Source organism: Cebidichthys violaceus, unplaced genomic scaffold, assembly GCF_023349555.1.
Source record: "Cebidichthys violaceus isolate CVI_PGR_0920_01 unplaced genomic scaffold, fCebVio1.0.p SCAF_10, whole genome shotgun sequence".
Taxonomy (NCBI): Eukaryota; Metazoa; Chordata; class Actinopteri; order Perciformes; family Stichaeidae; genus Cebidichthys; species Cebidichthys violaceus.
The window spans coordinates 8205960-8223371 of record NW_027176263.1 but is presented as its reverse complement, the minus strand read 5'-3'; the positions used below and the strand labels follow the sequence as shown (position 1 = coordinate 8223371).

The 17412-nt window shown below is 40.6% G+C and overlaps 1 protein-coding gene across 1 annotated transcript in view; it reads right to left on the bottom strand.

Moving 5' to 3' along the window:
* Positions 1-11: 11 nt before the first annotated feature.
* Positions 12-17412, bottom strand: part of col19a1 (collagen type XIX alpha 1 chain) — a 101612-nt gene continuing 84211 nt past the window's right edge. Inside the window, exons 43-54 of the mRNA XM_068724160.1 lie at positions 16654-16680; positions 15455-15508; positions 14600-14644; positions 14218-14262; positions 14058-14120; positions 13582-13617; positions 11990-12034; positions 11335-11478; positions 10142-10208; positions 9917-10054; positions 6762-6839; positions 12-3363 (exon numbers count right to left, since the gene is read on the bottom strand). Of these exons, the coding sequence (XP_068580261.1) occupies positions 3263-3363; positions 6762-6839; positions 9917-10054; positions 10142-10208; positions 11335-11478; positions 11990-12034; positions 13582-13617; positions 14058-14120; positions 14218-14262; positions 14600-14644; positions 15455-15508; positions 16654-16680 (843 nt within the window). The 3' untranslated portion in view covers positions 12-3262. The remainder of the gene's footprint in view (positions 3364-6761; positions 6840-9916; positions 10055-10141; positions 10209-11334; positions 11479-11989; positions 12035-13581; positions 13618-14057; positions 14121-14217; positions 14263-14599; positions 14645-15454; positions 15509-16653; positions 16681-17412) is intronic.

The window sequence follows — 17412 nt, the reverse complement described above, 5'->3', positions numbered from 1 at the left end:
TATTGCACACATGTAAGGCAGGTGCCATTAATCAGTGTAAATAAAAGATGCTGCAAAGAAAGGTGTAAAATATAACCTCTGATACCTGGTAACCACACACACACTGGATCATTACTGCCCCTATTCTTTGTCGAGAGTCCAGTAAGTCGACCTGCAGTATACTGATGTCAACATCCAGGACTGTCTGTTTCTACATACAAATGAGGTATCAATTACTTTTTTCAGTAAAAGGCAACAGTTTGTGTTGTATTATTTTTTTTCTTCTCTAAAATGGCTAATCATGTAGACATGTGGTAAACCAAGACTGAGGTAGATATTAAACAGAACAAAGACTTTCAAAAACACACATTCAAGTCCCACAGCAGGACCTGAGCTTATAGAGGAGCAGAGAGGAGTGACACTGAGAGCAGCAGGCAGACGTTTCTAATCCGAGGGACCGTGCTGAGAGGCTGATCCATATTCCCCCTCATTACAAGCTTATTTACAAGATTAGATTATATGTTGCAACAGGATCAACTTACATTACTGTAAAAAAAAAAAAAAGCACCAATGAAATATAAAGTATAAAACGTAGTGTTTAAAAGGACTTTTGCCTTATTTGACAAGCCAATCTTTGGATGTCTAACATCACTCGATCTTGAAGGATGTTCCAACCTCCATCTTTTTTAGTTTGCTTTCATCTAACATTTTACACTTAGAATAAATGGATTTTAACTCGGAGCAATGTAAAACTGGCTGGCACCAAATTGCTAGTGAAGTGGGCTGTGACATCAGTGGCCATTTTGTGTCCTCCCTAGTTATCATACAGTTTAGATAAATTGAAGTCACAAACCGGCGCACATTAATATCAATTCAAGCTAAATTCAATATGCGCAGAGTTGCTCTCAACAGTACACCAAAAAAGTTCGAATCACATTAGTCCACTGATGCTGCCTCATTTGAATTTGGTCAAGGTCGGCGTTATTCTCTCCAAGGGGAACCCATTAAAACAAATATTAAATTGGCACGATGAAAGGGCAGAAGCCAATAGAAGGAGGGGGTTTTATGTAGCCTATAACCCAAAGAAAGATTGTTTTCCATTCACATTACAAGCAATGAGAAAATAAATGCTGCATGTCCAGCAGGGGGCTCTTTAAACTCACAAATGAAAGCAGCGGCAGACATTGGATTCAATACCCATCTGAAATTAGACCCATTCACAAGGATAAAACTTAGCAGAGATAAAACCAAGCCTGCATGCTGAGAAAAAAATACTCTTGATTCACATGTGTAAAAGAAGCCTGATGACTTTTTATGATGTTAAGTATGAAGTAAAAAAAAAGTGTCAAACAGATCTTAACGAATGATAGACAGAAAGAACCAAGTTTTTAACGTCACAAAATGTCAGATACACCCACAGAAGTTTTCAAAAATGAATCACAGCAGGACACTTAAAAGTTAAATTAAAGCCTTTGAGTCAAAACTCATTAAACAGCGCTCAAATTAAAAGCTTTAAGAAAATATATAAAAGTTAAATGTTTAGCGTGACTATAAAGTTTACTTTTTGGATGAAAAGACATTTCCCTAAAAATCTTCAAACTGAGAATTATTTTAAATATTAAGTTTGATTCCTTGTCTTTATGTCTTGAAGACAGTGATGAACTGAGTTTCTGAGTAATCTACATAGTGGTATGGCCTGTTTAGGTAAAGCTGACTCAAAACCTTCTGAAATTAGTTGAGAACATTAAAATGTCTTTAAAACCTCTTATAGCAAATAAATAAATACAAACCACGAGACAATACATAGTGACACAGTGCTGGTCAGTGAGTGAAAAACCAGGACGTAGACCAGGATACTGTTAAAACAATGAGAAAGTTCAAGTACAGTAATGAGCACACCAAAAGCAAAAGTCTGAAGTTGTAGTGAAGTAGTCCGATTTCCTTTTTGTGGCTGAAAATCTAAAATATACAAATAAACCAGAGGAATCATCATACACAACACCATGTAAACAGTAAATGTTAATAATCCCCATCTCACACATTCACACACACTGATAATAGAAGTGAGAACCTTATCACATCATTACAGTGACAACTTGCTTATGTAACTGTATTGTCAGGTCCCATTAGACAGGAAGAAAAAAAAAAAAATCACAATCACTCGTTCAACTTATCTTCAGAATAAACCAACAGTAAAGGTGAATGTGAGGTCACGTCACACATTAAATAAACACAACATTTCAAGTACATTCTTCAAATCTGCCCTCGATGCATTACAAACACAGTAGTTTCAGACAAAAAGTATGAGCTGTAGGTTTTTGTACTACAAAAGATATGGCGGTCAGTACCGACGCGTAACCTACAGACAACAGAAAGACATCTGTGTCAATGATTATACTGCAGATTCTTTGAAAAAATGATTATCATGCACAATGTAAATGTGTCAGTGATAATGCATACAACTCTCAGTAATCCAGAAATGCATTAATCCAACTTCTAGTAATAACATTACTGAAAATCCATGCTACATTTACTACAATTATTATTACCATCTTTACGTACATTCTTGAAGAACACGCTTCTAATAAATAATTTCCATATCAGACACATCTGATGCACTTTGGTTGCTTAAAGACTTTCAAAAATCAAATATTTTATCACACCTCCACATAAAACAAGTATATTCATTCAGCTAATCTCTTTCTCGCTCTGTCTCTCTCTCACACACACACACACACACACACACACACACACACACACACACACACACACACACACACACACACACACACACACACACATGAATGTGAGATGTACCTTCTGTCAGCACATTGGCTTATCTGAATAAGAACAGAAGAGTGAAAAGGCACGCCCATTAAGGAGGCAAACAAATAATTAAGATCATGTTTTTTTGACAGGACTGAACTTGATGAAACAAAGTCATTTCATGGTCTTAGACATAATGAGAGTTGATAAGGAATGAATTACATAACAGTAGGGGATGTGAAAACAAGAAATAACTTTAAAGTACAGCATTGCAAAAAAAAAAAAGAAAAGAAGAAAAACCCCTCAAAAGGTTTTCTTTTCCATTCAAAAACAAAACCCATCAAAGAATAATCCTGACTGCATACAAATGTTGTAAAGTGATCAAAAGAGGTCAGTTGTGAGTCTGTCCGATAAACCAGAGCTGAGGAAGCTGTTGCACACAGCGAGGCCGACCTTCTCCTGCTCTGTGGCTGCAGCACTGAGCTGGCCGTCAGCACTGGAACCCGCTCTGCTGGGTTCAAAGGGGTGGAAGGAGACAGTCACTGGAGTCACATGTCCCAGGAGGTCCACGGGGCCCCGGAGAGCCAGGAGGGCCCCGAGTAGTGATCCCAGGAGGGCCTTGACAGAGAATTAGTCATTATCAATTCCTGCGCCGGGCTGCACTTTATCACATTTCAGGAGGGTGATATACTGCATGAAAGTATATATTTTATTATATATGACTGGTTTTAATATAAAAGGCTACAGTATGCTTTATATCCAGCTCAGATATTTCTACTGGAGCTAAACCGATAAAATCAGGTTGATACATAAGCCGATATTAGCTCATTGCAGAAATATCGTGATTGGTGTGTGTTGTAAGATAAGTAAAAATAAATGGCTTTACAGAAATGCAAAACCAGGTCTGAGGTCATGTAATAACAGTGTCACCATTACGGTCAGACTATAACTTCTATTAAAAATAAATTGTGTTAAATAATTAAATAAAAGTGACTGAATTCTCCTAGGGGCTGTGCAAAAATTCAATGACATTGTTCATCAAATTTCAGTTGGAATTCTATTGTGACGATATGATTTTATAGTTTAGTGTTGAAACTATTTAGTTCCTTAATCAATGTGTTCAACAGAAACATTATCAACAACAATTTTGAAAATGTATCATTGAAGATATGAGGAAAAAGTTACAAAATGTAGCAGCCTCCAGCTTCTTAAACATGAAGATTCGCTAATCTTCTGTGTTTTATATCATTTAAATTGAATATCTTTGAGTTTTGGACTACTGGCCTCTCAGAACTTCTATATGTTTTTTGACATTTCATAAACCAAATGAATAAAAAACTAAAGAGACAGATTCCTCTATATTGTAAATAATGGTTAGCTGCCACCCTCATATAGTTTGTTATGTTTTTATTTAGTTGTTTGAGTTCATGATTTAAAGAAAACTGTAACAAAAACAAAATGTTAGACGTTATTGAAATGTGTGTGTAAAACAGTTAATTGCAGTGGACATCAATAGATCATTTCTCATACCTATATTGGAAAAGCTAATTAATATATTGATATTGATATTTAATCAACTCATTTACAAGTAGAAAGGTGGAGATCTCTGCCAGGTGTGTCTGCAACAACCACTGCATTTAACACACACACACACACACACACACACACACACACACACACACACACACACACACACACACACACAGAGGGGGAGCGTCTTCATTCTCTGCTCAGGTAGACATAACTCCACTGTATTTTTACATAGCAAATAGTGGTCTGCTGCTATATTAATGCTGTGAATGTTACCCGTACAGCTACTTTAAGAGCAGTAAGTGAGGAGCCAGCAGGCAGTCAATGGCAGTATAAAACGAGCAATAAATAGGTGCTTTGAGAAAGCCCTTGAGCAGGCAGACAACAAAACATAATGCAGTTTGATGCAGCAGACTGTGAGATTAGCCGTGGACACTCTCACCGACTCATGCATGCATCTTCCTGCTGGAGATAAATAACCAATTCCTTAATTTCACTGTGATGAGATTGAAGGACAGAGAAAGTACGTTTCCTCATTCTCCAATATGGCGAGGTCATCTTGGCAGACGAGACATTAGTATCTCACGTTACTTAGCAACGGCTTGCTGAAGTGGCAAAGCTGTCCACTTTGCTTCTCATATACTGTCCATACAACACACATAACACATGAGCCTATAACAAAATATGCTCTCCACGGCAGTCCAGCAAGGTGTCCATTACATCAGTCAGACCAGTCACAGCTCGGGGAGCCCTGTCCACTCTACAGTTTATACAAAAGCAATTGCAAGTACAGCCTTGTCCTTTTCCTCCCTCTGAAAACACAACATGCCCTTTTCGTTACTGCCTCATCCATCTCCTGCTTAACTGCTCACACACAAACTCTCCACAGTGCTGTGGTGGTATACCGGAGCAAAGGTGCACAATCATCATCAAAAATGCTTCCCTCCCCTGTGTCCAGGTGGCTTCTTACAGCTGCTAGCTCAACTCTGCTAATTAGCTATTGCACAGAGTTAATGCACCGCAGGCGAGCATAGCTTCAGCACCGTCCAGGTCTATAGGGTACAAAGAGTCCAGGGGCAAAAGACAGCAAGAGGCAATGGTGGTCACTCTCACATATATCACAGCATCTGTCATTCACTGAGATGCTCCCAGTCTTGTCGCCAACAACACTGAAAAATCCTCTGTATGTGAGTTCTTATGTCGCAGTCTCCATGAACCTGTAGGTGGTCCAGGGGGAACCTGCTTTATGTGGAACTCAAGGGGTACAAGCTCATTATAATGGCCAAGAGACAGAAAGTTTGTACAGGGACAATAGGAAGTGAGCCAAAGCAGTGGCCAGACACTGTGGCAGTTTGTTCAACTTTTAAATTCTTTCCAAGATCCAGCTGAAGTCTAACCCCCGGCCAGTTGTGCCAAAAGGGGCTTCCTATCACTGTCCGCTCCTGGAGAAGATGTCTTTTAACAGCCGTGATTTGTCCTTTAAAGAGGAGCTACAGCCAAGTTCCCTTTGCCCTACACATGCATTGTGCACATACATAGTTGGATGAGTGACTTTAGGTTCAGTGATACACTCCTGTCACAGGCTGAAAGTCAAGTGGTAATCACACTTCTCATCGCTCCACCGGGGTACGGGGAGTTATTTTTTAGCTCACAGGAGCAGGGGACAAGCTGGCATCTTTGGTTGTGTTCAGGGAAACTTTTGATGAGGACAACACCAAGCGGAGCTTTTACTTCACAGAACGGACGTCATTGCAGCATTTCGTCCTCTGTTGAGATTCCATTTGTGTCACAGGAGCTTTTAGAGTTTTTAGAAAACATAATGTCATCTGGGAGTTGCGTTTATCTCCAACATGATGAGGTATTAAATGAAGGCTGAAATAGAATTTGAGGTTTGAGACTTGACACAACCAAGTCTCAAACCTCACAGTGAGATTAGCTACACTTCCCGCCCTTCAGTGACCAGGTCACAAAAATCTGATAAACAACAATAGATGTGGAGGACGGCAATGCAGGGCTGGCCTGTGACTGAAGCGTGTGCTATTTATATACAGGTACAAATGCTGCACTTCCTTATGTTTTACTATGGCTGATGGTTATTGAGTGGTTGAGTGGCAGTCCAAAAACATCTTGAAATCCTTGAAATCATGTTATCTTTAAACTTTGTTAAATCTGAGGTTTAAAATTAAGATTTAAAGAAGCATTCATTTATTTGTTTGGACCCTTTTTTCTCTACACACATTTGATCTATAGTTAATCTGCACATTTATGGGTACAGTTTAAGTAATAGTTGTATTAATAATGTATGCAGTTAAGTTAATGCATGTTGCTGACTCACAAAATTCTGTTCATCTTTCAGATACGCTTTCCACTGTTTTACTCCTTCCATACTACTTTCTACATGTTTGCTCAACCAATAGCTCAAGCCTCTGTTTGACCACATACTTCATATACATGTATCACATCGTACTAAAAAAGATGCCTCTTACCTGGCGGCCCTGTGGATCCTGTGTCTCCTGGTAACCCCAGACCAAGCTGACCTCGTTCTCCTTTCTGACCCCTGTACCCTGAGGACAGACACAAAACTCTGGCTGAGCAAAGAAATACTGCAGTAGAAGATGAAGTAGAGCTGTGGGGTGTCAAGTTTACGGAGAGTGTTGGCACAATTAGTAAGATTAGTTGAAATGTCAAAACATGTTAAAGTCAAACTGTCAAGATAAGGATTCTCTTTCGCAACCTTTATATCTGTCCAGGGACTCGAACAGCTTCATTAGCTTTATTGATGACATATCATCAATACGATGGCACGGTCAGGCATCGAGTCTGCACTTTTTGTGAGAAAAGCAGCTAGTTGATGTAGAAACGGGCTATTCTGGATTCCAAGTTTCAATCCCAGACCTCTGAATAATGAAAGATGTACTGATATCCTGTCCAAATGTTAATCATCAAACACTTTAAGTTAGTGTTCCAAGAAGGAGGCGTTGCGAGCTTGTACAGCTTCCCGTCAACAACAGGACCTCAAACGTATGTCGTGCTTCTTTCAATCGCAGGTCAGATATGTGGGTCACTAAAGGCATTCAGAAAGTACAAAATCATTTTCCATTCCACAGATGCAGAAAACAATCACGTCTATTGATGAAAACTAAACCTAGACATGTAATTCACTGGATAAAACATGAACATGATCATAAAGCCTTTTGTTCTGTTTGACCACAGGGAAAACTAAATTATCTTTGGTTAAAAATGGAGTCTTTTCTATGGGGACTGGCTGCTGCATGATAACCTCTAATGTGAAAGAACAAGCAGAGATGAACACAACAACATGCAACATTTACACGTATGTTCAAGTCAGGCCAACAAGTGCATTGCTTGTAACAATATGCTCACAAACATGTTATTCAAAGGCTTTCTCACTCCATGCAAAGCCTGGGAGTCTTCACAGTTCAAAACAGCAGCACACAAGTAAGAATTTGAGGGGCTGTGAAAATATTTCCCCATGAGGCACTTAAAGTAATGGAGTCTCAGGACCAGTGGTTGCATGGAGTGCATCAGAAACATTGACAGGAGTATCAAGCATCGCAGCGCCCGGCCCAAAGGGGAAACGCTCCAACGCTTACGTGTCAGAGAAAATCTAAGAAAAAAAGGCTTATGAATGCTTCGAAACCGAGTTTCAAAGAGAGGGTCTGGCCACACATTGCCACAATAATGAGACTTCTTTCAACACTCACAGAGCTTGGGGCATTCATTGAGGGGGGAGACGATCCATGGAGAAAATAGCCCTGTACCTTAAGCAAAAAAAATGCTGAATAGCACACAGGGCAATAAGGTTGGGTGGCACGCTGGATATGTGCACTCTGATAAATCGAAAATGCCACCCTGGGTCTGCACTTGGTAGAAACCAATTTTTTTCTTGGGGGCACTAATGGACAAAATATGTTAATAGAAAATAATATTGCCACAGAGTGGTTTTCCATGCTTGATTGATAGGATTGCAGTCCTGCACCTGTTGTACACTATTGTAAATAGTATGAACAGAAACATCTAAATATTCATGCTATGCCGTACAAAAGAAAAGAAAAAATAAATGCTGCTCCATCAAAGACCAATTACTGTGGGATATTTACTGATATTTTCCAGCACAAAGCAGAGATTATAGCCTGATATAATAACAGACACTTTGTTTCAGTCAGTAATAATACATATACAGAATGCACTGAAATACAAAATTAAAATTGAATGTTAAAAACAACAAAATGCTGAATTAATGAAATGCACTTAAAACACCATAACTAACAGTGAGTTTTGTCATTACACTCTCAAAAATAAAAGATGAATAGAATGATAAATGAGCACTCAATTACAACACAGGGGAGGGGAAAAACAAACAAAAATAAATTATGCTCTTCAGCATGCATCCTTATGGGTATTCTCTAACAGCTTGAGACTTTCAGCCATGTGAAATCAAACCATGAGGAAAAAAAAAAGGTATTCAACAGAGGGGTTATTTTTCTCCATAAACAATTCATTTTGGCGTATTGGAGAACAAGTCAAGTTGGATATTCCAGAGGAGCACAGTCTCCAGCAGAGGATGACGAGAAATAATGAGGACATATTACCCCAAACTCTCTCCCCAGCTGAGTGGAGGCACAAGTCAACAAAGAAAAAATTAAGAAGTTGTTGAATTTTTGATTTATCAAGGGGAAAAAAAACTTTCCTCTTTGTTTTCAATAAATATTTATTGCAAAGCTGCATTAAGAATCACCTATAAAACACTCTTTGGAAGCATAAAAAAACAAGCTAAACAAAAAGACGTGTAATGCAAATGGCATTAACACAGCACACATATTCATAGTCAAGTAGTTGCCTACTTTAACTGCATTATTCATGAATGAAAGCAGCATTTTATATTATAGCAGTGGGTTAAAAATGTAAATGGTCTTGAATAATGTGAGGTAGATACAAAGAGAAAGGCCAATGCAGTGGCGCTTTGATCTGCAACAACACGTAACACACTCCTCTTCAAAAGTTAAAGACATCGTAGTTCTGCTGCGGACACAATACAATTCTAAGCAAGTATGAGGTATAAAGCCTGACCAGCAAACCGTTAGTGCTGAATGAGCAGTCAGATAAAGAACGTCCACCCTCTTTCCTGACTATGCTCCTTTTCTACTTTAGAAGCTTTCTTTCCTGGAGTGAGGTATCAATACTGGGTCTCTTTCCTGTCCACATTGATACTACTGTCTCTTATTCACAGTCAATTCTTCGTTTGTCTTCATATTTCCAAGAGAGCCGCTGTACACCACACTCCTGGCCTTTCCTCTGCTCCCCGCCCCTCAGTCTGCATTGATAAACGGGTCTAAGCAAGAGAAAAATACCCATGAATCCCTACAAAATACACGTGTCACCCTATACTAATTCCCCCATCCTAATCCAGCTCCAAACCAGCTTTTTATGTACAGGAAAACATATTTAAGTGATGGATGTTGTGGTTCATGTCAACCTGCAGCTCTGTGTACGCAGCAGTAAATGCTGCCTGCTTTAAATATGTGTGGTACAGCACATGGTAGTTGGACTAATTGGTGTATTTTTTTTTCCAGGGTGGTGTTCACATCCAGCAGCTAAGTCTGGCAGCCTGAGCTCTTACCATGAGGACCAGGAGGTCCGGGCTCTCCTGGCGTTCCTGGTAATCCGTCTTTTCCAGGAGGTCCTGGAGGCCCGTGGATTTGTGAAGCCAAGATCCCTGCAGGTGTCTTCTGCTGCACGGCAGTGCTCGATAGCTTCTCTACAAGGTAAGAAACATTTAAATTCCCATTCAGAATGCAGAAAAAAACAAAAAAACTGAAAAATGTAATTTGGGAAAATGTTCTACCTTCGAAGACCCTCAGTACTTCGTTTCTGATGAACATTTTGAGTTCTTCCATGAAGCTGGGATCACCCTGTGTGAGCAGTGGAGAATAATACAAACATCTTTGCTCACAGTGAATTAGCAGCAGAGGAGATACAGAGGAGGCAGCTTCCTCAACTAAAAGACCTCCACTACAGTTTGAAACCATCTGTGTTGAAAACAATGACAGGGAGGAGAGATGACTGCTGTTTCTTTTGTCTTCTGTCACAAGTTCACATTTATATTGACTATATTTCAGGCTTTCTTCCCTGTGCTCACCTGCCTGATCACTAACTCTCCCGTCATTGCTTCATCTTCCCTGCTATCACCTCAGTCCTCTCACCTGAGCCTACCTGCCCATGTCCACACCTGGACCTCATTATCTTCATCAGTCACTCATTCTTTTTTTAAATTTCATTTTGATAAAATTGTATTCTGCCTGCCTGATTACTGGTTTCAGTTTGTGCCTATCGCTCAGCTGTTTTGCCTTTTGGACTGATTAAAAGGATTTTGGACGCTCAGCTGCTTCTGAATTTGTGCTTTCTGGTTCTGGGAGTATTCTGCGAAATACTACCTTGCATTATAATATCACATCTGTACCTCAAATCCAGCTAGGTATAAAATGGAATCAGTCTGTGCTTAAGATGTCAAATGTAGCTTTTCATACTAGTTCTGTATGCCTCTAAAGACATAAAAATACATGCTCTGCCACTTTCCAGGGTAACCATAGCAAACAATAGTATCCGTGGATCTTGAATTTTGATTGAACTTCCAAACAGTTTCCATCACTGCTGTGAATGTTATGTAACTGCTGTGGCCGCGTACAGCATGTGTAAAATGTCTGTGACACACGGAGGTGTTTTCACTGCTCCGCAGAGCTCTAGGCACGCCCACATATCTCTGTCTTTTTCTCTGTCTCCATATTCCTCCCTCTCTGACCTTCTGTTACGCCTGGCTGTGGAGTGGGAAGCGCTGAGCAGAAAGAGAACAGCAACCTCCCTTGCACAGCCTTGTTTGATGTTTCATGCAGAAATCTGTAGCTGCACCATTTTTCCATACAGGGAACGAGAACTGAACTAGTTACACAAGCTCAGGAAGGAAGTAGGCTGATAAAGGTTTTAATCATGTGGCGGGGGGATACTCGTCTTATTATCGGAGGTATCTAATGTACAACTCACCAAGAGGTTTACATTCTCCAACTGTCCTGGGGGGCCAGGATCTCCTTTATGACCCGATGGTCCGATCTGTCCGATTGGGCCGGAATCTCCTGTGCGACCCCTCTCGCCTTGAACACCTCTTTCTCCAGGAATCCCTGGATCGCCCTGGAGTGAAGAAGCCCAGACATCTCTCAGCTTTATATGATGGACGCACTAGCCAAACCGTTGAGTTCTGCAGTATAACAATAACAACTGCATTTCCTGGCTGACATCAAGCTGCACCACAGTCACTATTTTCCAGCCTGACTCCTACACAACTGTATCATTTAACATGCTGTGCACACTGGCCTATTTTTCCTACAGTGTCCAGCCAGTCACCTGTTCTGAGGTTATGTTGCCAACTATAAAGCTAAAAGCTCATTTTGCATTCTCCATTTGCAAAAAGATTACTGCGTGAGTGTGACAGAGCTCTTTCATTTTGCCTTGCAAATACAAAAGGAAACTGCACCGAGTGTTAAATAGCTTTATCTACTGCTTACGCGCTTGTGGGGATTAGTCGTGTTTGTGCTAAAGTGAAGACTTTCATTACTCTTCATCAAAACCTTTTTTGTGCATTATAGTCATTAGAGTCATAAGTACAGCTTCTTTTTAGAAAAACAGGAATGATGCTGCTTACACGTTCTCCTTTGGATCCTCTGTCCCCTGTTACACCTGTAGATCCCTTAGAAAAAGCAGATACGTGTGTTTTAAGGCATTGTTGTCATACAAGAAAGGTAAAGGAGTAACAACTAAATAGTTAGAAAAATAAATGAAGATGACTTCAAAGCTTTTCACCCACTACACACAAAGTATGGATGTTCAGTAACATGCAGAGGCAGACATAATCCTCCATAATTAAAATCTGTAGATATTAAGCAGAGATTTCTAGTATTTAAACCCACCATATTAGCGTTTTGCTTGTATCAACTCTAGAGGTTTCTGTTCTGTTGCCTGAAGAAATAACTGTGAGCAAGCTTTTCCCGAATTACTTGACTTTGAGAAATGTACACATTTCAAATAACTGTGCATTGATTGCTTCTTACTCAGCTCAGGTGTACCGCTTGTATAATATCTCCTTGTACAGTGTTTCACCTTCTGCAATGTCACGGCTTCTCTGCATCACTCCTGTTTTCGTTTGTGAAACGCCTGCTTCCCCACCAGCTGTCTACTGTATGGGGGAGCTGGGAGAGAAAGTACCTGTCTCTGGCTTCATGTCACAACGTCTTGTGTCTTCCAATCCCTCCCTGTCACTCCTCATTGCTTCCCTTTTACCGTGCAGCAATACCCCTGGGAGCATCTTTGTATCAATTTCCTGCTGGATTACAGGAGCCATGCAAAAGACAATCTGGCATGATGTGGTTTTAAAACGGGCATCTCTTTGTGATGCTGTTCTCCCCTGCCTACTTTAATCTGCAGTACTCTGTATTCCCCAATGCCTGATGGGAGGCTTAAATCTATCATCTTGCCCACTGAAATGTGCTTCCCTGAGCATTATATTAAACCTCAAAGCAGTGTGCAAGGAGTCTGGGTGGAGGAGCAAAGCCACCTGCTAGATGGCACTGTTGCCCCACCAAAAAGTCAGGAACTATTGCAGAAAGACATGAGGGTAAAGCTGTACAAGGGCTTTATGCAATGTTGATATTTTGGTGGAAGAATATTAATAATAATAAGCAAACAATGAACTGTTGGGGTTGTCATTAAGGTGCAAAAGAATCGTGTAAATCAGACAGCAAAACAGCATAGTCAAACCAGTTTGGTATTAGACTGGATAATGTGTTAGTGATGGATATAGCAGATCTGTTCTGCATGCTGTGAGCCCATTCTGTGTGATTTTGTGTAAATAGTGTGTAATATATTTGATCAGTCACCAAAAAGCAGACTTTGCTGCAGTATTTGTTTCAATTTTAGCCTGGTTCATCAGGCAGGAAAACGCATATTTAATCTAAGTGTCTACTGCCCTCTATTACAAACATTTTATCATTGCCTGAAAGCATTAACTCTATAATTAGAGTAAAAAGTCTAAAAGTCAACATCGCCTTAAATCTGCAGAATTTCATTTAGTTTTTATCATTAAAATCTCAAATATGCAAATAGGTTTAATGCACTCAGGATGCTGTAGCTAGAGGGGGGGGGGGGGGGGGATAAAAATCTGCTGTGCCATCTTTCCGCAGATCGGCTGATGTAAAGCACTTTCTATAAGGGGATTTGCAACGTGTTCGCACAACTCACCTTGTATCCAGAAGTTCCATCTTTTCCAGGTCTCCCCTGCTCAAGGAGTGCAACACAAACAAAGACATTTTATATCAGCTCCCACCTTCGATTGGATCAGCACTGTTGCACTCCTAGTAATCTCCACAGCTAATGAGATATCTCAACCAAGGGATAATGATCCTGATTGCTGAGCGAACATTGTTCCATTGTGCGCTTACAGGGAAAATTACAGAAACCATCTCTGATGGTAATTACAAAGAGGGTTGTAATCATCTACAGGACAAGTGATCGCTAACATACATATTTATCCATATTGTCCTTGAATCAAGCTTTTTTTCTCTCATATAACGGTAAAACCACCTGTTGATAAAGGAGCAGTGTGTTATTCAAAGCCCTAACGTACTTCCAGCCTGGACATTACCGGAAGGTGCTGTTGCAACAGCTAGTCTTGGATGTTATAGGGAAAAGCAACAGAATTCATGTAGCATCCTTACAGCAACACCTTGGGGTCCCTCGGGCCCCGGGAATCCTGTCTCTCCGAGCGGCCCCCTCTCACCCTGTCGGAGAACAGAGACAGCCGATGTGTCAGTCTGCGGTGACAAAGGAATGACACGTGGATTGACAGCTCAAAGAGAGTTAGAGGCTGAGGCTCACCGGCTCTCCTGGGATCCCTGGCTCTCCACGAGTGCCGGGCTTCCCCTGTCAATCACAACATGGGAAGAGAACAGACCGCGTTTGACAGGTCCTCAATGGTGTCCTGTCTACAGCACCTCTGCAGCCTCCCGTTTATAAAACACCAACCAGTTTACTATAGCTCCACAGGAAATCCACTGAACACACCACAGGTATATGTCCGAGTTATTCATTAAAGTAGTGTTGTGTTATGGCACTTCTGTTTTGATAGTTGTTATTCTGTGTGCATTGTGAAACATCATCGAATTGTTGCAAGCAGCAGACTTAAACAACCCAGATGATACATCAAGGAGGAAAGTGAGTCGGCATAAATTATATTAAAAAAATAATAAATAAAACTTACTGGAGAACCCTGTGTCCCAGGTGGACCAGGCAAACCATTATCACCCTGAAGGAAACATTGCAGACGTTTCAGATAAATGACATGCACATAACATAAATAATACACATACATCACTGTCAAGCAGACACATAGATAATGGTGTCAGAAACTGCCTAAAACTGGGTATAATGGACGTTCTTGGGCTTTCTTACTGTTTGGACAAATGCAATGGAAAAACACAAGTCTCACATTTAGAAAAATCACAAATAGGGAGTTATCATAAACAACCTCCTTATGAACTTCAGTCTTCATATTTCAACAGCAAACACTTTGCATATGTCACACCTTTGACAGTATTCCCCTAAAGGATAAATTACTCTGAATGTCACAGAAACTGAAACGTTCCACCCCTGAACGCCACGCAGTCACACACTGTCAATCAGTGGCAACTTTTCCAAACAAATTTAGATTGAGGAAGTTGCATGCAGGACTAGCTTTGTAATTGTGCACCAACAGCATGAATGCTTTGGCTCCAAATTCCTGTGGTTTTACTGCATATCAAGTTCAGATATCTACAATCTGAAATTCCTTCAGTCAATATTGAAAAAAAGCAATGAGTGATTGAATTCCAAATACAATTATTTTCCCTTAAGTTGACTCATAACTACAACAGGAACCCATATTGTGTTTCACTTTCACACTTGAAGCTTTTGTAGTTTTTTATAGTTTTGTAGCTGGATATCTCATTTCAGACATAAGATCTTGAAATGCCCTGTAATGAGAAGAAGTACAGAGAAAGCACTTCTCCTCACTATGTAATCAGATTAGGTCACGGCAGATCATGAAACGCTTCTCTGGGCTGATACTATTGCTTACCTTGGCACCGGGTAGCCCTTCAAGCCCGGGTAATCCCATGGCCCCTGGTTCCCCCTATGAGAGAAAAGCACACCACTGGCTGTGTCAAGACAAAAAAGTCACTACTGATATCAACTGAGGGCTGGTAGTTTGCCCCTTTCTCCAACCATGAATGATGCTTTTTTTGTCTGTTTGGTGATGAGCTACTGGGACGTAAATGGAATCATTATGAGGCTGTCAGTAAACATTAAACAAGCACATACAGATCAAAGCTACATAAAGACAAGCAAATGGAATTCTGCAGGAGCACATTTCCATCTTGCCTCTTGATATTCTCTGTGACATATTAATACAACCCTTCATGTCTCAATATGAAGATAATCCTAAGAGGACGATACGACCTGAGTGTATTATGTCATATGACCTATGACGCACGCTGTCGCACCTTGTAGGCTATAGACGGGATAAAAAAGAGCCCCATCTGACAATCAGAATCAGACTTGCTTTCTGCACTAAAAATAGAGACCCATTCCTAGTGCTCGAGCAAGTGATGGCCTCTATCCACCTCATCTTGCTCAAGCTGCCATGGAGAAATGCCATTACACAGAATAGAGGGGCAACCGGTGCTGACATAGACGGATCGTGCAGGTAATTGTCACACATGTAGATTGTCATGAATAAGCGAGTGCGACTAAGGGGAGAGTGGGCCAGCCAGAGGATCAGCTGTGAGACAGATTGGGGCAATTCCACCACAGCACTGGAGCCGCTCACACAATTTATTAAAATGTCAAATTAACATCCTGGTGAAAAATCACTGTGCAACAAAACAATAAAAAATGCAATTGGCCCCATGAGAATAAAGAATTCAAGTTGATGGCGTAGGATTGTTTCCATGTCTGCGTGGATTGTTTTCAGGCATCAGTATGGGGGGAGGGCATTTGAAGTGCAGAAAGAGTTCATAGGTTCCCACTGGCAAGACAATATGGTACAGCGGTTTCATATTTGCAGGAGACATGATCATTTTTTCGCTGTGTGTTGGAGCTCTACTGCGAGTGGTTAAGTGTTCAGGCTTCAGGGTTTATTGACTTATGCCGTAGAGAACCACAGAGACATTGATAGAAAGCAACTGGAAACTCAGACTTCTCTATTTTTTGGGCAGCACGAAAAATAGACAAATATTTCATAAAATATATATTCCAGAATGAAAAGCTTCTACTTACTGCAAGTCCTTCATCTCCTTTGAGACCCTTAGAAAAGAGAGAGAAAAAGGACAGATTACTCCCATGAATGCCATGAACCGCTACCTTAAAAATCATAAATATAGTCTGAAATGACATGTGGGTACTGTATGTTAGTGTCATCAAAATTTATAGCATTCATTATTGCTCCTCTTGTCTCACAATTTCTGTCTATATGTCATGCTTACATGGTGTTACATGACACTGCTGAGACTGTGGTCTTTGTCAAGCAACATTTAAAATGATCAGGATCATATAATCCAGTCTGGCTATCACACATGCTTAACAAACACTGGTCATACATGTTTACATTTTCAGTAAAGCATTTCCGCATTTTATACACAATCAAAACAAGGAGTATTGATACATTTGGCCTCTTGTCCCTCTCAACACTGATGAAGATGCTCTCGGAGATGTTTGTCTGTAATGGCTGCAGTACAGGGAGAAGCTTCCTCAAGATTGAGCTGTGGTTCATGTGTATTGTGCACTGGGGATATTGGAGTGTCTATTTTTCCCTCCACCTTTAGTGTTGGTGGATGGATCCCTGCAGGGCCTGTAAATGAATGTCTCCTAGGAGACTGGACAAGATTATAAACTGTCTGATAAGGCGGAGCAGGGGGAGCTGATAAGCAAATCGGGTCACTTCAGTTTGGCAACTGAACTTCTAAGTCCGTTTTACATATCAATGATGTTGTGTGTCCTGGGGCAGGTCAGAAACACCTGTTTGACAGTCAGGAAGCC